At 48.9% G+C, this 24,590-nt stretch overlaps 1 protein-coding gene across 1 annotated transcript in view; it reads left to right on the forward strand.

Annotated features, from left to right (window-relative positions):
- LOC144139789 (glutathione hydrolase 1 proenzyme-like) overlaps positions 1 to 21,605 on the forward strand; it is a 30,471-nt gene extending 8,866 nt beyond the window's left edge. Inside the window, exons 4-11 of the mRNA XM_077672047.1 lie at positions 4,656 to 4,810; positions 7,714 to 7,851; positions 10,523 to 10,665; positions 13,462 to 13,655; positions 15,422 to 15,539; positions 18,722 to 18,844; positions 20,293 to 20,412; positions 21,438 to 21,605. Of these exons, the coding sequence (XP_077528173.1) occupies positions 4,656 to 4,810; positions 7,714 to 7,851; positions 10,523 to 10,665; positions 13,462 to 13,655; positions 15,422 to 15,539; positions 18,722 to 18,844; positions 20,293 to 20,412; positions 21,438 to 21,605 (1,159 nt within the window). The remainder of the gene's footprint in view (positions 1 to 4,655; positions 4,811 to 7,713; positions 7,852 to 10,522; positions 10,666 to 13,461; positions 13,656 to 15,421; positions 15,540 to 18,721; positions 18,845 to 20,292; positions 20,413 to 21,437) is intronic.
- Positions 21,606 to 24,590: the final 2,985 nt, after the last annotated feature.

Here is a 24,590-nt window from a genome sequence, read left to right on the forward strand (position 1 = left end):
CTGAGGAGCTAATCGAGGCGCTCCTCTCCTCACAGCGGAAACGCCTAGAGCACGCACAACCAGGTCGAGAAATACTTAAGCCGCAGAATATCCCTGTCTCAGACCTGGTGCAGGAGGCATGTTCCATACCGACAGATATCCGAGAGCATCTTATCGTTTGGCCTCTGCGCGGGCATATGCATCCGGTTTACAACGCACCACGACGAATCTCAAGGGCTCGAGCCCTCGCCCGACAGCTACCCATTTGGCCCGATATCGTCTACGCAGTTGCCGCAGAATACAGGCATCAAAATGCCTACGCGGTGGCAGTTATCAACCACCCGCACTCTACCCCGGTTAATGCCATCCCCATCCGCACTGATTCCCCAGCTAAGGCGGAAGAGTTGGCAATCGCTCTGGTTCTTAATTGTCGGCCACAAGCTAGAATCATAATCTGAGATTCGAAATTTGCCATTCAAAATTTTTCACGAGGCAATATCTTTTCGGATGCGCTCCAAATTCTCCAGCAAAATCCACCCACTGTCTCGGTGGAACTCATCTGGGCCCCTGCCCATGCAGGGCTAGAGGGGATTCCCCTCTATTCCTGTTCCCTCATTCCCCTCAGGGAAATGAGACGGCACACATGGCGGCCCGAGAGCTTACACACCGGGCCGGCATGAACCCCTTCCCCCACCACGGCGCCAGGTCCACCAGAGACAAGCTGATCACTTTTAACGATATCACAGAGCACTACCGTCTCTGCCGTCGTCTCTACCCACCCGCCCATACATCTCTTCGCCAACATAAATTACGAACATGGAAACTGCTTCAAACGGGAGCCTTCCCACCGAGATCCCTTCTCCATTCCATTGACCCGTTAGAATTCCCCTCTCCTCAATGTCCCCATTCCAGCAATCACCAACCAATCACCAGCAGCGAGCAGTGGGAGGAGGCGCTGGGCAGCTCCGACCTGTCCACCCAAGAGCTCTTGATTGAACGAGCTGCTTGAGTCGCCGCGTGATTCCGTCTGGCTGTAGACGGAAGCCAAAAAGTTCCGGTGACGTCACCAACAAAGAAAACACCGAAATAAAACAAAAGCTACGCAATTAGGAAAGTTTGCAAGTGAGGTTTATTTGTAAACCTAGAATGTAAACTGATTAAAAACTTTTCAATGAATAAAACCTTCCTTTCTTCGAGTACCTTCAGAGATCATTTACGCGTGTTGCGCCATCTGTTAATGCACACGGAAAAAAGGGTCGAATGTGAACTGTGTCGGCTGCATTGCTCGGCACGGGCGTCGGACGACAAAATCGACGAAACGTCGGGCATCAAGCATACCATTTCACGCCTTTTAGTGAGCTGCGTAAGCATTGTTGGCCCGCCAGTGGCACAATTTGGGTGTTTGTAGCCATGCCGTAGCGCTTGACCAACGCCGCCTGTATTAACATTGCCTGACGCGTCGCGCGCTTTTCAATGGGAAGGGTAGGGACGCTTAGTTCAGGCACTGATCCGCTATGTGGCGCGTGCCGGCGGACATCTCGCCTTACGTCACTGCTCGCGAGTCGCGAACGCTGCACCCACTTCTACGACGTGTGTCTGTCAGCTTGCCTGTTGGGCTTCAACGGCCGTTTCGCTTACATCTTAGCCGCGACGGGGCGCTAGTTCTGTGGCGCACTGGGGATCTCGTTCAACGTGTCGCTCGCTTCATACTTGCTGCATTTTTCCAAAGATAAAGACGGAGGCGGACTGAAGTAGTCTAAGAACATACTGATTGTCGGGTAGACATATAGCTAACAGAAAAACGATATTTTCGGATGGGGCAGCCATTATTTTACTGATATTTTTTTTTCTGGAGTATTTAGAGAAGAAAAAAATTGCGTGCACGTTTTTTTGTTCAGGCGCTCACTTCTACGATTACTTTCCAATAATATCACGTGCTTGTAAACTTCAGAAAATTATAGGAAACAAAAGGATAAGCAGCTTGGATCCCGCCACGCTGTCCGGGCGCTTCTACAGTACAGTCCTCAATTTTAGAAGTGCGTACCGATGCGGAGTGCGGACAGGGGGGTCAAAACAATACCTAAATGCGGATGGGATAGAGGGGGGATGCCCCACTCAGAAAATTTCAGGGCCTGTGATCCGAGTAGATAGGCGCGCAAAGCCGGCATCAGCCTGCGGCAGCGCAAGGGATTTGCTTCGTGACAAAGAAAGTTTTATCAGTGACAGACCAAGACAGACAGGCATGGTGAAAAACAAGAAGGCGTAGGAGCGCCGCCTCGGGAACGCTAAACAAACTTTCCACTATTTTGCATAGTTTCCGAGAAGCGGCGCTGGCTGGCGGACACGAAAGCACGCTGGAAGGCTACGGAGCGGGGAAGGGTAAGAGAGAGCAACAGGAGAGTGGCTGTTTGGCCATTTTTCGCTCACGCGTTAGGCACTGTTTATACAGGCGGCGTTGGCTTGACCCACTCAGTTGCGCTTTCTGCGCTGCCAATAACGACAACTTTCTGGGGCAATGCAGTCAGGGCTACGGAGCCGAACCACGCCTTTTTGCTGCCGACCTGAAATTAGTTCAAACAAAAATAATTGGCTGGTGGTAACCTCAGCAATTCAAGAATATATAATTCTTCTGTTCTAGACTTGGATTGATAATGCCACTAAATTACAAGCCAGAATATATGAAACAGATAGCATTAATTTCTAATTTTCGGATTTTTTGTTTGAGGCCTCCCAAATAAAAAAAAACATGGCGTCTTCTTCGACGGCTTTCGGCAGCTCGCCACTTCATTCTCCGCATAGGATTTTCGAGAACCTCGCTGTTCAAAGAAAACGAAGCAAGTGGTTTGCAAAGTGTACGCCCAAGTGCGACTGATGCAACCGGGAATCTCCGCCGTTACCGCAGTCCGTTAGTTTAGCCGCTTCGCCGGCGAAAGCGAGCATGTACGTAAGCATGTGTGCACGCTGCTCTTTCGGTGTACTGCGCCCGCGCTAAGCACGCTATACATGTCGGTGATGTTGCCAAGTTTTGAGCTTCAGAAGAGTTCGCAAATCAGCGCAGTCCATCAGAACGGCAGCGCTGACAAAATCCACTTCACTTCTGAACGGTACAGTGTTGAGCGGTACAGTCCACGGTCGTTTTGAGTTCTCCAGTCAAAGCGTTGGCTCGTGTTTACAAACAAATGAAGCGTGGGGAAGGAGACGCCAATATGCCTGCGTGCTCGGTGATCGTGGTTCAGCGCACTCACCACGGAGGTCATGCGAAGAAATGAACTGTATCAAATGTGTATCGGTCACACCGAAACTGAAACCGAAAAAAGTTTATTGGGAACTAGTTTGGCGCACTAACATAGAGCAGTTAGCCCCGCTTCCCCCTCCGTCCATAGCTTTATTTCCATTGCCACCATAGAGTTTCTTAGTAAGTATATTGTACGAAACTCTATGATTGCCACAGAAAGTTGTCCGTGTACTCACTCACTCCGTCAGGAAAAAAAAGTGGACCCTCGCACTGAGAAGGAACCCTTTGAAACGAGCAAACCAGGAATAAGGAAAATGGCGCGTTCGAAGGGAAATCTTGCTGCGGCAGGGAAGAAGAGCGGTGAACTCGCTAACTCATTAGGCGGAGCCGGCGGAGCTATGGTGGGCAGAGCTCCCTTTCGGTTTTCATTTTTTTTCCTGTTTTTCATCGTTTTATCTAGTGTTCAACAGATGGCGCAACTTGCGTACAAGACGTCCACAGGTGCTTGCAAAATGAAAGGTTTTATTCTATGAAAAGTTTTTATTGATTTCCATTTTAGGTTTGCAAATAAACCTGACCTGCAAACTTTCCTGATTGCGTAGCTTTTGCTTAATTTTGGTGTTTTGTTTGTTGGTGACGTCACCGGGACTTTCTCGCTTCCATCCTTAGCGAGACGGAATCACGCTTAGTCGTCACCAGACTGGTGGCCACCCCGTCTCCTTAACCCTTCTGTTCGTAATAATTCTCTCTCTCTCTCTCTCTCTCTCTCTCTCTCTCTGACACTGGGCTTCCATTGCGTAAAAACGCTTACTTGCAAATCGCAAAAAAACAATGGTTCTAAATACGACAATTCACACGCGCCGATCATGAAGAAGGACTACAATAGTATACCTTTATCTCATAAACCACATAATGGTGTATATTTAGGTCGTTCGTAGTTGTGTTTGCTTAGTGAGCGAAAAATCGTCGCATGGGTTTGTTCTTCGCTTGCGGTTTGCGTGTTAGAAGTTTTGACGATCGGTTAGACTCACTTTCAGTGGAAGTTGGGAGGACTTTTAGCTGTCCCGCTTCTCTATATTTTCGTTAGGAAGGGGCGGTATTTTATGGTATTGAGCAGTTGTTTTGGACGAGATATGTAACCAACCCTCTACCACCTCCCAACGTTTGCGATTAGTGACACATTTTGCATACCTTTGCAGTTTTAAACTCGTATGATCACGTCAGATTCATGTTGCGTTCCTATAGAGGAGCACCTGAGGCAGTTTTTACGCCGAAGAATCAAAGGGATGGAATTGAACTTTCCGTCAATTCATTCCGAGGAATTGAAAGGAATGGAATCACGACAAGTTCTAATTCCTCGGGATTGAATTGGAATAATGGAGATGCCTATTCCGCAACACTGGTTCTCACTAGCGCCACGATGTCGTTTCTGTGGGCGCAGCGAGATCTTCTGGCGCAAGTCGAAGCCACTCCAAGCCGGTGACTTCGTCGTACAGTGGCAGCTTGCGGACACGCTGCGCAAACTAGCCCAGAGGAAGGCTTCTTTCTACCAGGGAGAGCTGGCGAGGGCCATCGTCAGCGACCTCGCTCACGAAGGTACGGTTTACTCTGGGAAACCACACTTACAAATGGTGCCGCTTGAGAACATTTCGAAAGCTGTCGCTGATGTAAACTCAAAGTGACCTCCTGCTCTTGCTCGCGTTCATATAAGAAATATTTTGATGAATATTAGCCCCAGATCATATGTCACTGCGTCTGTAGAAATGGTTTTTTCGACCTTTCATTTGTTTTTGAGCTTTTATTATGATCCCCTTTGAGCGGGCGTACTCGTCGTCAGAGTGTCGTTTACCGACAATACCGACGCGTCTCTCCTTTAAGGAAAGAATCTACAACCATTCCCCTCGGTTGAGATGGAAAACCAGCGTAGCTCGGGCCAAATATCCCAAACAAAATGCGCGAAAGCAAATGCGGGAAACCAAACATTCAAACCCAAATGCCGGAACGAAAATGATACAAGTGAGAAGGTTTGGAGAATGTCTTTTCTTGAGCAACGCCTCTTAGCTTATTCCCATAGATAATATTCCGCCCTCGTGCTTGTTTTTTTTTTTTCCAATACTCACCACGTGGTCGGGCTCTCTGTCAACGCTGTCTAGATAGGAAATCCCAGGTTTGTACTATCATAGCCCGGATTCCCAGTTTTCTAATTAAATGGTGCTCAAATTGATCTTTTTTAAGCCAGTGAAGTTCATTTTCTGTTTTCTGTACGGAAGATAACTAATCTGAGGCGCCAACGACCTTTCAGGCGTCCATCCCCCTGACAGCACAATGGAAACCCACATCTTCATGCCGTCCCTGTGGAAGCCTTAGCTAAAAACTAAGGCGCCGATTAAAGGGGATTCACCGGAATGAGACCTGGAAGATTAGGCATGCACAGCTTCGCTCTAAAAGCTTTTACGCGAACTTGATTTGGAATGATATTCATCTGCACGGGGTTTCGCTCCTTCCACGCAGTTGGCTTTCCCTCATCAAGAGTGTGATCGTGGGTAAGCACGCTTTACAGGCCTTAAGTTCATTTTTTGATGTCGTGGAAATCCCGGAGCACCCTCCCAAGCCGTCGCTGAATTTAGGAAGCTGCGTCACGATCAAATATCTGCCGTTCTATAGTTTGTACAGCCTCTTTAAGTGCAGAGCACTTTAGGACCTCGCCTTGCCGTAGCTCGCTCGCTAAACCCAAGTGGAGCCACACGGCGTTCCGTCGTAGCGGCTGTCGTAGCGGCGTAACCCAGGGGCTTCGAAAGCCAAGTGGTTTATATAGTCATAAGCGTTGGAAACTCGTGAACCACTGGCGCTTGTTATACATCTCGCCGTTGTTTACCGCAAAGAAAACTGCACGTACAGTCTTTGTCAAAATTTTGTGGGCCACGGCGACCGTGGCCGGAGCAGGTGCGCGGCCGTGCAGCGGCGCTCCGGCTGCCGCTATCGGCTGGTAGCGCGGCTAAAGAGAGCGAGGGGAACTTTCGCTCTTGTCTTCGTGTGTCCGGCACGAAGCGCCTGCGCTGAAATGAAGTGCCCCGCACTGCTCTTGTCACGCTAGCCACACAACCAAGGCAAGAGCGAAAGTCCCCCTCTCTCTCTTTAGCCGCGCTACCAGCCGATAGCGGCAGCCGGAGCGCCGCTGCGTGGCCGCGTGCCTGCTCCGGCCACGGTCGCCGTGGCCCACAAAAGTTTGACAAAGACTGTACATTTGAGGCAAAATATACGTTATTAACCGGCAGCTCCCGCGTTCATGTAGTTAGGAGCACTCGTTGGGTTGGTTCGTACGAGAGTAAGCGAAAAAAGTGGCAGTGCAACGCCCGCACGTGCGGGAGGAAAAACAAGCACAAAAAGAACAGAACTCCCGCTGGCACAGTTTCAGGCAGGGGGCGCGCGAGCACTGCGAAGGCGGGAAATTTTAAATGCGTTGGGTGGTAGCACTGAGCGGATAACTGCGCTACAGCACATTATGGCGAACCACTGCTGTGCACTTCCAACAGCCTCCACATTGAGTGGAACAGCTTTAATTTTTTCCTTCGTTGTTCACATTACCAAGACTTTGTGATTTATTTTTAAGTTAACACGGATTCCTATGTAAGATTTACCTTTTATGGCACAAGGTTTCATTTACAAGCAACGAAATGTTAACCAATCGACAATTGTCTCTGACAACTTTGCACGCAGTTGACAAGCGTCTATCTTATTGTAGTCTTGATTTCTTGTAGCAAGCTCCTCAGGTTAACTTTGGCGGCTTGTGAGTTCGGAATCGTACTGCACACATGGGAGGAAATTACAGTAGACTTTTTTTTTTAATGCATGCAAATGGCTTGACTGTGCACACAACACTTGCGGTAGTATTTTGTTATATTACCCCTACGTTGCTGGAAAATTAGACGAGCTGAGAGGAGGTGGAGGAAGAGCAGGGACCCTTTGACAACATTGTTGGGTTCGTGTGTACATTGTACGTGTATCTTTTTTTGTTTGTTTGTTTAAATAAATACACTTCAACTTTTCAACTTCAAACTTCATTGGGACCAGACCATACAATATTGTGTTTTCATCATCCCCGGGCCGTTAATGATCCCCAGGTGGTCACAATTATTCCTGAGCTCTCCACTAGGATGCGCCTCACAGAGCAAGTACAACGTCGGTGCGTTGAACACATCAATCAGGGATGTGAGAGCTCCTTGGTCTAAGGCACGGATAGTGTCCTTGCGAGTTACGGGAGTGCCGTGTAGTGTGACTCAATTTTTGGACGGGAAATGGACGTCGGTCTTGCGTGCGTTTCAACAACACTAAAACAATATTTCGCTTATTGCCAGAATTGCGAGGATATAGAGCAGCTCGGCTTCGCCATTTCAAGTTTTCGTAAGCACGACAGGGGCGCAAGGGCAGGAAGTTCGGGAACTTAAGCGAGTAGGTGGTAAAAGGCTAGGCCTCGTCACGACGCGATGTTGTCCTCGCAGGAGGTGTGATCACAGAGGAGGACCTCGCATCGTACGAGGCTAACGTGACCGAGCCCATCAGTTTCCCGCTTGCCGGAGGATACACGCTGCTCGTGCCACGGCCGCCAGCTGGAGGAATCTACGTGGGCATCGCCCTCAGTAAGTGAACAGCCGCGCCTTCTTTTACAGCGAAGCTGTGTATGGTAGGCATTTCAGGGTCTCGCGCCAGCGGCAGTTTACACAGCGACGTATGTTCGGGGTACGAAAAATTGATATAAAAATAAAAGAGAAGGTGTTCAGGTCTCCGTATTTTGCTATAAGACGGCTTATAAAGCCCCTAAAGATATGACCTCAGCAATTCATTTGTGTTCAGACGTGAAGCCCACTTTAAAAGAGTCGGTGAGCGGGTGGTTTTTGTACTTTCAAGATTGAGCGCTAAAACTAAACACGCACAGTGCGGAAGACAAACAACGGCTTTTGTTTGTAGGCTGGCATTGCCGCATTGCGTTTGGCACAGTAAACCATGACCATCCACGGAGGCAGTATAGTTACAGCGCCACGTCATTCTCCTATTCACCGCCGTCTCCCCTTTCCCGAGTCGTGTGTACTTCTCGCCAGGAGCGGCGTCTCTCTTTCTCCCGACATCGGGCAATGCCGCCCGCTCTTCGGCGGTCACCTGTGCGGTGCGCTAAAGCCTGCGCCGTGATTGGCCTAGCCACGCTGTAGTGAAACGTCATTGTCTCCACCCACCAATCGCGTGTGTCCTTAGTCTGTGGCGTAGAGATCGGGCCACTGTCCTTATAATTCAGCGTAGCAAATCCCCGACATAGCAAATCTCACCGCAGTGCCAGCTTCTCGGGACTTCCCTCTTCACAAAGGAGGATGCGCTCCGATTTTTTCCATTGCGGTGAACTTTGTACGCGATCGCCTATGTCCTGGTCTTGCTCATGCGAGGCCAGTACATCGCATGCGCCCGTGGAACTACGCCGCGTTTTCCCCGTGAATACTGTTGAAATTCGTATACAGTGGCGCGGCACTCGCGCCGCTCAGAGCCTGAATAGCCTTTTTTGGGTGTGCGAGACTCTGGCTTTGAAGAAAATAAGGCCAATCGTGAATGAAGTGTGCGCATCACTCTACCATAAGCTGTTGATATAACAAAAAAATTATTCGGTATTAGTGACGTATGGATAGTCATTACCACTACCGCGTACGGTCATCCACCACGTCCGACGTTCCCGTTACTAGGTTTCGCCGGCCCACAAAAGTGGTCCCGGCCCAACCACCGCTAACGTGTGCCTGTATGAGTCATACGAGCAACTTAAGGGGCAACAAAAGGGTTATTCGATGATATTCTGCGAAGAAATAGATTTGTCGGCTCTCCCTGCGTGCTCCGGCCATAAGTATAGCAGGAAACCAGCTGGCTTATCGGCAGGGGAATTTTTTTCCACCGAAGCTTGTATTGACTCACTTGTGTCGTGGAAGCTCGTGATGATGTTCCAAAATCCAAACGCCTCAGGAAAAAACCTCCCCAAAGTCGGAAAACAATCTGGGTCCATCGCGCTATGACGCCAACATCCATAGCATTGAGCCATTTCGACACTGTATTCATATGCAAAGCGTTAGTACTTATCCTTGCACTGCGTCGTTGCCACGACGCCGCCGTTGATAGGCCGCGCTGCGTGCCGGGAGATGAGCGTCTGACCTGAAAGTTGCCGAGAAATATAGATGGTATTCACCGAAACTTTTAGCGTCACTGGAAACGGCTACGGACATGGCCGAAGCGCCACGAACATGGCGCGGCTTGTGCCACTGCGCCCGCACGCGGCAGAAAAGAAAACACCGATGTGCGTAGTCTGCTCCGTTTCAACCCGATTCTCAACGGTGGTGTCAACAGAGATGTCGTTAATCGCAGTCACATTGGAGTCGAGGCGTTACTTTGCGTTCGGTGGGGTAGAGTTTGGAACGTCGGGCACACATCATATGCTTAGCACGGACAAGTACCGCCATCCCGCGGAGCCCAACGTAACCAGTGACGACGCGCTCATAAGGTTGCCTGCATACGTGCCTCTCTAGTGAATACAACCTACAATGTGACAGCACACACGCCAGCGGGAGTGAATTTGCATGCATATGGTAAGGTGATGAGGTGATTATTTATGTGATGACGGGTTATTATCTGTTGTTTGTGGTATAGTCTTAAAAGATCTGGTGAAGCTCAGCCATTGAGATGGGTGGGGTTTGCTTTGGGTTGGGACAGGGGTTGGGTTGGGGTTGATTGGGCATGGCTTTGGGTTTAGTTAAGAGTTGGTTCGGAGTTTTGAATTTTGGGCTGGTTTGTACTGAATGGTAACAAGCTTCGTGTGCACCCCTGTTCTCTTTAGTGGAGGGGTTGGTTAGATTTTTTCGACTGTCATGAATTAGAATGCGCTTAATCGTCGGGTACATCACCGTTAATTAACCCTCTTCTATCGAATGGTTGGCCTTCATTAGGGGCGAAGCTCCTTAGGGGCTCGGGCTGTCGGCGTCTCATGTCGCCGTCGTCATCTTATGTAGACATGGTACTAAAACCGGGGCACTCGTTTAGGCATAAAGCTAGAACATAACGCATGCTAAAAAACACCGGGACACTCGTTTACGCCTCGCACTATAGAGCTTCGTTCTTCAAAGACCAGAGACTTCTACAGCAAAGCTGCATACCTCTAACCCCGAACGGTTTCATCTCCGCTGGCAAAAACGCCAAGGCGCAGAGAATACGCTTATACACTGCGTGCTTCTCCACTCCCCAGGTTTCACGTTAGGGGAGATTGCCAGGCATTTTTTTCCTTCGCAGGCGTGATAAGCAGGTTCCTGCTAGAGGGAACAGCCCCTGTCTCCGGCGACAGCATGACGGCACATCGGCTGGTGGAGGCGCTGAAGTTCGCCTTCAGCCGCCGGAGCGTCCTCGGAGATCCGAAGTTCTTCAACATGACTCAGGTGAGAGTTAACGCGCGGAATATCGAAAACGACAAACCAAAAAAAAAAAGCTCTTGTTTTTCGAGGCGACGCTGAGGATCGCTAGACTCAACATTCAACAAAACCGGTATTCCTTCACAGCAGTCGGTGCTGCTGCCGTGATTCAAGGCCTGTCGCCACTGCCGTTCAGTTATTATGGGCTATAACTCCCCAATCTACACCTACATGGACTGTATGGTGCGCCCCAGTGGAGTGCTCCGGGTTAATTTCAAACAACCGGGGATGTTTAAGGTGCGCCGCAATTTCGACACACGGGCACTTTCACTTTTCACCTCCATCTGAAAAGCAGTCGCCAAGGAAGGGATCGAACCCGCGTCATCAGGCTCGACACCGCAACCTATTAGCCACTCAGACGCCCCGGCGAGTACTGCTGTTGAATTAATGTTGCGTGGGGAGGGTAATATTGCCCTTTTAAGGTCATTGCACCTATTCTACCAAAGCTGGACTGCACCAGTTCGCGTTTTAGAGCAATATTGGAAGAGGCTGAAGGCTTATGTAGACTGTGCCAGCGTGCTTTATCGTGCGCCAAGAATCTCCTGCCCGCACGGCCCACTAAGCGGCTCGAACGGGCGCAGACAACGGTACTATGGTAGAACAGCTTGTCGCCACTCTTCTAGTAAATCTGATCGCTAAACAGAAGCTCCACATGCGAGCAACTAGGTGTTAGTGTGGTGAAAAATTGTGCTAGGTATTGTTATCAGAGCTTATTTTAAAAGCGGCGATCAGATATCGGCCGCGATGCTATGCCTACACTGACCGGCCGCGGAGGTTGGGCGGTCCGACCGGCACCGCGGCGCGCGGTGCGCCGAGCGGCCAAAAAATGGCGCCATCTGCGCGGAAGCATCGAAACGGCTACGGAACATGTCTTGGTCACCGATCGCTCAACCGGCAAGTCTAGCTGAAGTAAAGTTCCACACGCGAGAAAGTGGATGAAGAAAGAAAGAAAGCAGCCAAATTCGCGCCCCTGTTAAGCCTTCGCTGTTCTCCCCAAGTCCTTGAGAAACAGCTGCGTCCACAACCCACACCGTTGCGTCTGCTGTCACGTGGCTTGGCTTCTATTCTTTGTCTGCTTTTTTTATTTGCTTACATAGCCTTGCACCTACACGACACGGGCTGCTAAGACCTGAAGAAAAAACATCCCCCTCACGAGGGGCACGATCAAATGCAGAGCATTTCCGGGGGCGCACGACGTTAAGTAGTTTGCGTTACGTTAATGTTGTTGCACTTGTGGCAACTGCTGACGAGAGAGCGCTCGTCAGCAGTAATTTGAATGAGTCAACGATATAAGGCGCGTTCATAGCGTCCCATTCTGTGTCGGCTTTGTGGCGCAGTGGGTAGAGCATCATGTACATTGCGTTCCGCCCGCAGGGTCGAGGGATCGAATCCTGGCGCCGGATAGTGTTTTTTTATATATATATATAGTAGGGAGGGGTGCGGTGCGGACTACGGACGTCAACGCGGGTGACATCGTGAGTTACTGAAATGCTCTGCATTTAATAGTGCGGTGAAAAGTTGTGTTACGGATTGTCATTCGCAGTTGCACAGACTGCGGCGATCAAATATCCGCCATGATGCTAAGCTTAAAGTTCCCATCACCCAACCCGACCCGAGCAACGCAAGGCGGTTGCGGGCTGTTGGGGGCGCCCCTCTTTTAAAACTCGCCGCGCGCGAGCGCCTTGCGGTTGGGTTCCCCTAACTTCTTGGGGGCCCCCAACGCCGGCTTCCCCTATTCTAAAACTGCCTATTAACCGAGCAGCCCCCGCGTCCAGTTAGTTAGGAACGCTCGATGGATTTGTTTTTACGGTAGTAAGCTAAAAAAGTGGCCGCGGAAGACAACAAACGATGCGTTCAAAACTGCGCAGTAAGACTCCGGCACGTGCGATATAAAAGCAAGCGCAAAAGAACTCCCGCTTGTGCTGTTCCTGGCAGAGAGCACGCTAGCACTGCGAAGGCGGGAAATTTGAATTGCATTGGTCAAAACCTCAGTTCGATTTATCAAGAGAGGGGTGATATAGGGAGTAGAAGAGCGTAAGCGGTGGTAGCAATAACCGCATAATGGCACCAAAGCCCCTCTTGCTGGTTAACCACTGCTCTGCACTTCCGACTGCTTTTACGTTGAGTGGAACTGCTTTAATATTTTCGCTTGGGGCCAGTTTTCGTCATAAGATACACATGTCTTTCCTTTTCAAAATAAACTTAATCGATTACTCCATCGATCGAAAAAGGAATCACTCTTCGCCAGCGTCATGGAAGGAGCTGTCGCTCCTGGAGTCAATCTTTAAGTCTCGCCAAGTACCGCAACGCCTTAAGCGCGCTTTCTTCTCTCTCCATACTGCAGCATTGAACTTAAACCAACAGAAAGACTTCAGTAAAAACCGCTTCCGGGCCGTGTTCGTCCTCTCTTCCGTACAACCGTTTTTGGGGAGGAGGGGCCTACGGAACACTTTTCTTTGAGTTCCTATTCTGCAGCACGGAAGAAGAAGAAATCGGCCTTAAGGGCCAAAGACATGTTCCGAGAGCGACGCATTTCCGCACGTGTTTTTGTTTCCTCTCAGAAACCGGTTCTGTAGCCTTGATGCGTGTTCCTGAACATCGGCCAGACTAATTTCCGGAGATGAAATACACGTGTGGAAACGCGCCGCCCTCCGCACATGTCTTTGGCCCTTTAGCCCTGCGTAAGACGGAGCAGCCAACGTTACTAAGTAACGTTGCGAGTAGCAGCGGGGGGGTTCCCTCTACTTGGCTTTTTACATAAAGGTGATCGCCGATGCGGTGTCCGAGGAGACCGCGGCCAAGATCGTGAGCATCATCGCCAGCCACCTGGGCCCGTCGTCGGAGCCCAGCTACTACGGCCAACCCTTCCGTGGACCACTGGGTTTCGGCACGGCGCACCTCGGCTTCTTGGCCGACAACGGGGACGCCGTCGTGGTCGCCTCTTCAATCAACTCCATGTGAGATAACTTCAACACAAGCACATACTCTCTGTTCCCGCAAGCGTAACTCGCCCGATGGACCAGAGTCTACGTGCCTGCCTAAACACCTATGTTCCCGGGCCACCATTTCGAGGGCAGACAATGACGCTGATAACGTAACAGATAGGGAACCCAGAACACAACACCAAATCTTCTCCAAATACCGCCCCAAACGGATCATCAAGCCCACTTCACCACATCACGAAGAAACACGTTGGCACCCCACACCCGAGAAGCGCAAACATATAATCTCTCAATAACCAACCTTTTAATTGCAGAGCACTCTAGGAGCCCGGTATTTGGTCGTAGCTTGCACCCGGTAATGCTTCTCTGGCCACCGCAGCCACGCGACGTCACGGACCCAAACAGGGTCCCGTGGCCTTCACGCACCCAAACAGAGGCTTCAAAAAGATGCCTGCTTTTTCCTCGATTCATCCTTCTGGCCAAAGGCTAAGAGGATGCTTGATCAAGAGGTTATATTATAAGCAGAACCGTTCGAAACTCATGAAACCGCTGGCACTTGTCATACATGTCCCCGTTATTTAGAGCAAACAAGAGTGCAAGTACATTGGAGGCAAAATATGTGTAATTAAGCAGGAGTGCCCGCGTATATTTAGTTGGGAATGCCCATTGGGTTTGTATTTACGATAGTAAGCGAAAAAATGTGGCCGCCGAACAAAAAACGACCCGTTCAACATCTCGCAAAAAGGCTCCACCACGTGCGAGATGAAAGCAAACACAAAAAAACTTCACCATCTTCCCGTAGGGGAACCCTGAGTAGTATGCGAAGCCACCATGGGGTAGACTCAAGTTCCCATTAGTTTTCACTTCGATCGCGCCGTTTCCGGAGGAGAATGAGGGGAGCGGAGCGCGCGCGCGTGTCATTTATATCGCGAAGCTACAGTGGCGCCCCTAGCGGAGTATGCAGCGGCTACCGTCGCGTCTCTAACCCTAAGATGCTTCGCATTATCGGTTGGCCAATCCCTAGGGGCATCCTGCCACAATCATCATCAGCGGTGCCTGGCCAGGCATGCGCAGTGGGCGTGTGGTACTCAGAGTTCCCCTATGGGAAGATGACGACGGTGGTTGAACGCGAAGCTATCTCGTGATGGATTCTTTGGTTGGCCAATCCCTAGGAGCATCCTGCCACAATCATCATCAGCGGTGCCTGGCCAGGCATGCGCAGTGGGTGTGCGGACGGCGGACAACGACAAGGGAGGGAGGGACACAGCCCCGAGCATGAGACGCTTCGCATCTAAAAGAACAGAACTCCCTCGCATGCCGTTGCAGGCAGAACAAGAAACAAAAGATAAAGGAAAGGATGCGAGCTGTCCTTGGGGAAGGCGCGCGAGTACTCAGAAGGCGGGAAAATTGAATTGCATTGAACAAACCCCTGTTCGATTCATCAAGGAAAGAGTAAGACAGACAGGGGAAGAGCGTAAGCGAAGAGCGAAGAACGGCGCCACAGCCCCCATAACGAATCACTGATCTGCACTTCCGACAGCTTTCGCGTCAAGTGGAACTGCTTCAAAATTTTCCACTATTATTCCACCAAATATTCTGGAACGCTAGCGATGACGCGGAACTAATTGAGGTCTTCGTTGAGAAGAACTTTACACCCTGGGGCTGAGCGTGACGAGTTGGGGTCTGTTCGCTGTGCCAAGCGTCGGTCCTGTCGGGTGTAAACATAGTGTTTGTCTTGACAGTCGCAGACTGATGCACCGCGTCACATGCGTGCGCCGCAGGTTCGGCTCCTTGGTTATGTCTCGTCGCACAGGCATTATCTTTAACAACGACATGTTGGACTTCGACCTGCCGCACGAGTTCGACCAGTTCAATCTTTCCCAGACTCAGCGAAACCAGGTAAAACGCCTTACTCCTGTCTTGGCTGTATGTCTACTCCTCTTGTCGTACAGGTGCGGATAAAATAAATTTAAAGCACTTTGAAGCTGTAAAGTTACAAGATTTGAAGCGTTCCGTTATAATCGATGATTGGTTAAAGGCTGGTATGATGTCATGATAGGATATGATATGATGTGATGATTGTATGACTTTCAATGAAGTCTTATTTCAATTTGAAAAAAAATTGTTGTAACGACTTCTCGGAGCTCCAACGCTAATTTCAAATAGGTTCACAGAGAACCGAGCTGGAGCTGATTGAGAGCAACGCAAACCATACCGGGTGCCGCCGGGATAAGCCTAATCACAGAACATGCACTACTAACAAAACAGAAGTGTACGAATACGTTAAAAAGTCCTTTTATTGTTCATTCCGCACCAAATATATAGACATAAAAACGCGCAATAAGAAAATGCCTAGGCACACTTGTAAATTATCACAACAAAAAAAAAGCACGAAGGTGTAATTTGACGCGGTGAAAAGAAGATCGCAATAGCTTCGTGATTCGTGTTCACACTGCCGTGTTTGTTTCTTATTTACAGATAATTCAGGTTCTTCTCGAACTCATGCAGGTGTGAACACAAAGAAGTGCAGACAACTCAATTTAACACGACATTACATCAATATTGCTTGGTGTAGTTTTAAAGGGAGCAACACACACTAATAGAAGGCATTGATATATGTCCTATAGACATAAACGAATGCCACATAAGCAAAGGTAATCATAACGTGTTTCAATATTAAACAGGCAACTTCAACAAAAATGTGTATTTCTAATACGCTGAGAAAATACATCTAAAGATACTGAGTACACTGTTCCATCAAAAAAGTTATTCCAGTGCGAAATTGCACGAGGGAACGAAGAGGACTTATCAATAACAATGCGGCTAGCCGGTTGCCAGTACTTTTACTGTTGTGTTCTCGGTAAATTTTCGAAGGCTCTTCGAGGTAGTACTGCCGCGACAATTTAAAGTGTCCGTAGTAAATTTTCCAAAGAAAATTTAAGCTAGATATGATCCTGCGCTGCTAAAGCTTTTGCAGGTTAGCCGAGCTACGTAAGGTGATTTCACTAGAGTGACGTGAGTAAACACAATAAATAAAACGCAAAGCTAAGTTCTGTGCCCTTTCAATTTTACTGATCGGGTATTGCTGGTAAGTGCACGAAATGACATCTGCTTACTGCAACTTTGGCCGTACAAACGCTTTGCATGCATCACTTCTACAGCAGGTCGGGTATTACGCAACTTTCCTTTCAAAAATGACAATTTCTGTAGTGCACCCTGACACGTTTTTACAACTTCGTTTACGACTTCGTCACAACTTCGTTTAATTTTAAAGAACTAGGATTCAATATCTCACTCAGCTTCGTTTCAGTCAGAAAAGACGTTTTTGACGAAAAAAAAATGCAAGAAGTATTGAAAAACTTTCAAATTTTGCGCCACAGTAACGTGTTATGGACAAGAGTGACGTCATACGGGCCAAGAATAAAACATAATTTTCAATGCGTTAACTGGAGGTTAGCATTCAAGTGATGCGGTCAAATGGAACTAGATGACCCATTACAATGGTCCAGTAATGTGTCTTCACGACCGGTCAGTTAGGCGGCCGCCAATCACACAAACAGGGTTCTGTGACGTCATAGAAAAGTTGCGGGAAATTGGCTAGGGAGTCGCCACTGCTTCACACGTTTTCTTTAATATCTGCATTATTTCTTCGAAGATTGCGATGATATTGGTATCATTGTTATTGGGACTAAGCAGTCTTTCTAATAAATCCAACTTGTATTTTGTCTTCATGGCTCATTTAAAGACACGCTGATTCAACAGAAAAAGAGCACATACAACAACCTCGACATTTATCCTGCAATTTTATCCGAAGTGCTTTCCTTTCCTATCCACCATTACCTTTACTGGCCTCTTGTTCGGAAACAACCCTCCTCCCTTCCGCATTGCCCCGGTGGTAATCACTGACTCTTTCGATCTTCGAATGGTGTTCTGAAAGGCGTACTAATTAGAAGAACGGAGACAAGTAACAGTTGGCGCCTTCTGAAGAGGCGTCATTCTCACGAGTGTCGAGGCGTGACGCGTAATGGGCTGCACGCACCGAGTACCACGACACGTCAGTATATATCACACGACTAATACAGACTTCCTAACTCCAGAAGAGTCAACCTACCAATTACAGCAAAAACAACGTGAGAAGGTAGACTACGTAAATCTGACGGCGTGCATTCAGGAAGTGCAGAATTTTTCTCGTTGGAGCAGAATGGACAGCCAGAACAGAAACAACTTAGCCCAGTCCTTTAAACATGGTTTAATTAAAATGACTTTCGGAACTTGGAAGTCAAACGAAGAAGACGGGTAACAAATTGCCGTGTGGGCTCATTTTAGGTTGAAAATACAAGACACTGAACACCGAGTAAACAGGGAGACCCTGCAGAGCTCGGGCCTGAATCAGGCTTAACGTTAAGCCTAACCAGGTTTAACCTGTAACAGACTGGTTAGGCTTAACGATAAGCCTGATTCAGGCTAGAGGCAGTAGAAGCGCACAGTTATCCCCCATGAGAGGAGTAACAGTCGATGACACCACCTTGGCCAGGTTTAACCTGCATCGTAAGCAGACTGGTTAGGCTTAACGATGAGCCTGATTCAGGCTAGAGGCAGTGGAAGCGCACAGTTATCCCCCATGAGAGGAGTAACAGTCAATGACACCACCTTGGCCATGTTCTTGTTGCGAGTCAAACGTTGTCCCGCGAGATTCTGTACACGATTGGTGGCGGAGAAAGAAACGGTGCTTGCTTCAACTGTCCATCTGCCTTGATCGGCAACGGCGGAGCCGGAGCGGTACAGCAGAACCAAGCGAGACTAGTAAGGAGAAGGATGGATTTAAGCCGACGATCGAACCATCTAGTGTACCGAATAAGGTATGAAGCACTGAGCTGTATACAAAGGATTGAACGAATGGGGACCGAATTGAGCGCAAAGTTGTTTTGTACATAAAATCTAATGAAGGGTTACATCAGAGCAGCTTGTCTATGTTGCGAAGGTGGGATATCAAGAGGCAGCATCTCTTTCTTTATAGCGAACGATGGAATGTTTCTGGGGAAGCAGAATTGAGCTGGAGATGAAACCATTTCGCTTCTCAGGTCTCGCCCAGGCGCAGGCCGCTGTCATCACAGTCGCCCTGCATCGTGCTGCAGGACGGTCGAGGGGTCGCCATGCTGGCCTCCGGAAGCGGTGGGGGACGCATCGTCTCCGGAATCGCGCAGGTGTAGTAGACTTTTAAATGAAATAGTGATAATGTGGCGGAAGTGGAGCATAGCAAGTGTTACCGGTGGGCACACGGGTTTCCGCATTGAGCGAACGCAGAAATACTCGAGAATTACGAAAAATTAAAGCCAGTTCCACGCGTGTAAAATCTGATGAAAACAGCTCCGCTGTTACCGCGCTTTATTGAATTCTTTCACGTTGACATTCAGAGCACTAGGCAGAAATCACATTCAAGCTCACCCACGTAAATGGTAGTTGGGAGTGATCGTGCGGCGCCTGTCCCGCCACCAATCCACCCGGGAGCACTTGTGGACCCGCGGTAAGGGTCCAAAGGTCGCGGCTGCAGTTGTAGTGTGGCACCACCTCGGTTATCCAGACCAAAACACGTGATGCTTGTTTACTGTAGGAATGGCGGCAGGTTCTCGGGGCATCGCGTGGTTTGTTCTGGATACCTGAGGTGGCGCCACACTACAACTGCGGTCAAGATCGTCAACATGGCGCCCATGTATTCTGTTTGCGAAAATCGTTTTTATTTGTTTCCTAAATAAGAATATAAGTTCCACTCGTGTTCTTGTATTTAAAACAAATATGCCGCATAATGTGACCTCCATGTAAAGTTTCAGCGCGAATGCAGTATAGGGTTCCCTAAGAAAAGTTTCTACGTCGGAGGCCCATTTATCGATGTAACACACTATACACACGGGCAGGCGCATATACACTGCTCCACAATCCTGAAACCTGACAAAAGAGTTATCGCCCCGCTCCACAATATAAAGGGACAATGTTATATCGCTCTAATTTATGCCGATCCGTCACTTTCGCTCACGGGGATTGTGATGGTAATCCAATCCCCCTCGATTTGCGTACTGCTTAGTTTCGTAATGATTGTACTAGTACTCGTGGTTCAGAAATAGGATTCCTCTCTCACTCATGGCTCAGCCCGTCAACCCTGCGGCGTACAAACCTCACACAATTAGGGAGTATCACGTCAGGCTGACGATGTCAATGTGTCGTGTCGTACGTAGAAAACTGGGCGAGGAACGCATGTTAGAGCGAAAGCTCTGCTACGAAACGTCTCGCAAGGCCTTTCATCGCGTCGCAATGACCTTGTGCCGCCGGAGCGCAAGCGTGGCAGATGTGGCATCACTCCACTTGATCCACTGCGGAGAGGCTTCGGAGCTGCGCTCACTCGGGGCCTCACCGATGCGGTACCACGCGACTGGGTGAGGGTTTAACGGCTGCTTCGCCGCCGCTTGGTCGCTCAGCTCCGCCATAAATGGCGCGTCACCGCCTGAGCGCAAATGTGGCAGGCAGGAGCTACCATTCATGAAACACCGTCTGCATAGTCTACATTTGCAAGATCTAACCATTCTTGCGCCAACTTTGGCACGCATCGCGTTTGGTGATGATTGATATGTGTCTCCCTCCTTCACCCTCTCCGTGTAAGGTGATAATGCGGGTGCTGTGGATGGACCAGACGGTCAAGGAGGCCGTGGACGCTGGCCGGCTTCACCACCAGCTCGTACCGGACACGCTTTTCATCGAGGACACTGTCAGCGAGGTCAGAGTACGGTCGACGGTCGGAAAGGGTTACACTTGCGAAATGCACTTTTTGACCAAATTTGCATGCAACTTAAAGAGCACGTTTCTTCAGGCCTTGTAATTGGAGTCCAACTTGAACAGTAATAGTTGTAGTAAACGCTTATTGGAGCAAACTTGGTGTAAAAAAGAGCATAGGGTGCTTTGCGTGAGGCATCGATAGTTAGCCTGACATAACAAACTTGCTTCAGATTTACTACCAAGCTTATCAGAGCCCCTGCAGCACGTTTTAGCTTGCCTTGCTGATGACGTATAACTCGAGGAAAAATACTTATTTCTTTTATTCTAATTTCCATACCCAGGAAACCACAAGCATTGAAACCAACCAGTCGAAGCTTTTCTTTGGTAGGCTATAATACGGCGGTTATTTTCTTTGGAGGTACGCCCAACCTCATTCGGCAGTAGCTACAGCAGAAGCATGGACACGTTACTCAGTACAGACTCCATGTTTCAGATATAAACACATCCTTTCGAACCATACGCGACTATTACGTTTGAAACCTATTTATGTAGCCTTTTTTACCTCCCAGTAGAAAAAGACGGGAAAATTGTTTTGTAGTTTTATGTGTTTTCCCGTGTCGTACTGTCATCTTGTCGTATACTTGTCGTGTCGTGATTCTGATGTTCTGTCGTGTGTCGTATTTCTGTCCTGACTTTGATGATCCCTCGTGCCCAATTCCTGTCCTGTCGCGATCCTGATGTTCCATCAGTACTTGCACATGGTTTAAATGTTATTGCCCATTGTGAAGAGTAGCGTAAGTGGCAGTTCTATTGTGGCTACAGGAATGTTTGTCGTTGACAAAAATTGACTCTGTCGTTACGGCAGAAATGTGTGTCGTAACAACAGATGGCTTTGTCGTAACAACAGGACTTCTACCGTCCCAACAAAGTTTTTTTCGTACGACAAGAATTCTTGTTAGGTTTTTGCCGTATTCCTGCAGTGATTTTAGACTGGGCTGCCCTTTAACTGCGGCGCTTTTTCCGTGGCTACAGGAGATTGTGGACACGTTGAGGTTCCTCGGCCACAGCATCGATGTCCAGAGCTCCTCGCCCAGTGACATCATGGCCATGGCGAACAGAGTGGGGGCCACCGGCGAAGGGAAGATCAATGCAGCGTACGACTACAGGCGGCAGACCAACGACTTTGTCGACGGAGAATGATAATTGTTTCAGCACGAAAGCTGGCATTGCATAATATCGAGTCTTGTACAATAATTTGGACCCCATGTCTTTAGAATGCCGCATAGATCCCTATCGTTGCCCTTGTTGGGGTGCGGTTTAATTCAATCATCTTGTTTAGGACAGTTTTAGGCATGATTTACTGATTTTTCGAAGCATTATTCTTATAAACGAAATTATCTGCATAATTCATATGAATTCTTCATCTCTGCTGCGAATGTATACATGAGTTCCTACCCTGTTATCTAATTTACCCGAGCTCTTTTGGCGCTTGCCACAGCCAATGGCATTTGGCAATTGATGTGGCGACAGCGAGTTCAAAAGAAATTAGAAGCTGAGTCGAGAGAAAAACAGAAGGAATAAAAATCTTGGTGTGGCATCGAAGGATTGCCGTGGGGTGGCTTCTCTATTTCAGGACTCCATTGCTCCTCACTGTGTCTACCACCCTCTCCACTAGCTGCTGATGGATGACGAGGGAGGAGGGCGCACTCTCAAAGCTTTGGCGTAAGGAATGGGTCAGGTGGGGAAGGGGTGAACTGAGACACCCCTTCCCTGAGACACACTGGGACACACTGGGACACTGGTACACACAAGGCTCCACAGTGGCAGCACAGTGGAGAGGAGAGGGGCAGGGAAAAGTGAGTTGCGGGATTGATGCCACAGCCGTGGAAGCGTGAGGCTGGGAACCAATGCCCCTCGATTTGTCAGCAGAAACATTTGCAGTGATTTTCTGCAAATTAACTGGCGTGATCAAGAATAATAAAGACCAATTGTCGTCTACATTAGATGCTATGTCCATAGTTTCATATTTTACCGATTCTAGAGGTCGTGAAGTTGCGCACAATGACCACCAAAATTTCCGGGAACAGTGAACATTTTCGGCAGCATCATATAAATGTCAATCAGACAATTTCTTGTTACACTTGAAGGTATTTGTCTGTGGGAATTCTTGTGTTGCAAGTGTATGTGTATATCTTTTACTCAATAAACACGTAGAAAACGCAATAACAACTTGCGTTTTCTACATGTTTAGTACGAAAATAGATTTATCGAAGGACACAGAGCCCACAATGATTAGAACTGTCCGAACATATTTTGACACGTAAGAAGAGCAAGGCCTGATGGTTGGACAAGAAGATCGCCAGCTTTTAGATTCTCAGCCTGCACAATCTATCAGTCACGAATAAAATTACTGGCTGCTTGTACGTGCTCACGTGGATGCAAATGTCGTCGAAAGACGATAGTCTTCTGCTGCCCTTGCGACATAAATGCCTGTATGCTTTCAACCTTTATTTATGGATGCTGGGAACTTCAATGCCTCGAGTACCTTAACTGGCAGTGCCAGCCATAACACCCCCGGTGGGTCTGCAGGAGAATGCACAGGTCCTTTCGATGACACCTTAGGAAACGCTTCCTGTGACGGCGAGTGTCCACAGGGCTGTCGACACTGGGTACGCGCAAATGTTATTTTGGCTCCAACTAACCTGCCAGCCAACAAGGTGCGGGCCATTACGTTAGACATGAAGAAGCAGCAGCTTGAAGTCGGAGCACATTCGTCATGCTTCGTTCCAGCTCTGTACGCCTTAGCATCTGGGCCAACGACGTGAACGACGCGATGAAAGCTCCCTCCTAGCCATTCACCATCCTAAACGAGTGGGCCTCGGACCAAGACAAAAAGCACTATGACGTCATGCCCCTCGTCCACAATTACATTTACGTCGCCTCCCGAACCTGGGCGAACAATTATACGACATCACGGAAATCATCCAGAAGTACACCTACGTCACCGCCTGGAACCTGGACGAATAGTTCTACACCATCATGTACCTCGCCCAGCTGTACAACTGTGCCGCCGTGGTCACTGGGTTCCGGGGTGTTCTGGTGAGGCTTGATAACCCTGAGCTCGAGTCTAGAGTTTACGAGTTGGTACGCGATAATGTCGAACACGCTTGAACTCGTCCAGTTGGGCCTTAATTCCGAGGAAGGAAACTGCGGGATACCAACAAACTGCTCCACGTGCTGCCATGCTTCAAGGAAAGCCTCGTGGATGATTCTATCTACTGTTCATTGAATCCTGCCTACAGCTTGATAGGCACGTACTGTGTTAAGTTTGGATTGCCGGGCGGTAACAACAGGATGATTTAGGGCAGTCAGTATCGCTGAGCGGAGGTAACTGCATGCCGAAGACTATTGGACCCACGAAGACGGCCAGTAGGCCTACTAGCGAGGAAATAAGGAACAAAGTCATGCTGTCTGAGCCCGTCCGCTTGCCCAGAACTAACTTTACATTTTTTTTCCTGGCCGTAGCCGCCTGCCGCTGCACGAGGCCTGTACAACGCACAAAGATCAGCTCCGTGTGAGGCGCTGCATGTTAAATGTTAACAATGTAACACGGACGACAGTAGATTGATTCATGTGAGTTGGCTCAGCAATGTACGACATCCGGGATCATCCCCTGGGGCATCGTCAGTCTCGTTGTTTATGGCACGTACCATTTCGGTTTCTTCGTTGAGGAACCCACGGGGCAGAATTTGCCGCAGAAAAAAATAAAGTTGTTCCAGCTACTTTGCGTCTATTTTTAAGCATCGAAGACATCCAGTTCATCATGGCCAGCTGAACAAGTCCCGTAAGAAGCTATCAGAATGTAGCCAACAGACTTCCGTTTGAAGGAGTGGAACCTCAACACCAAGAAGGCAGGAACAACATGCTTACAGACAGTTTGTTCATGACGCGAGAAGTGCATTGAGGAGCACGATGGGTGAAGCATTTTACTGGCAGTATCCGGCTTGGGGGGAGGGGGGGTAGAGGGGGGGGGGGGGCTTTGTTCCTAATGACTACCCCATGCCGGCTTTGTTCCTAATGACTACCCCATCGGTTTGTTTTACCTCTGCCCTTCCAAGTGCGTACACATTTTAAAGACGCCATCAAAGGAAGAGGCTTTCCTGGTGTCACTTCTAGCCTTAAAGA

The sequence above is a fragment of the Haemaphysalis longicornis genome, unplaced genomic scaffold, assembly GCF_048455015.1.
Source record: "Haemaphysalis longicornis isolate Haplotype H1 unplaced genomic scaffold, Haemaphysalis longicornis Haplotype H1 scaffold_5, whole genome shotgun sequence".
NCBI lineage: Eukaryota > Metazoa > Arthropoda > Arachnida > Ixodida > Ixodidae > Haemaphysalis > Haemaphysalis longicornis.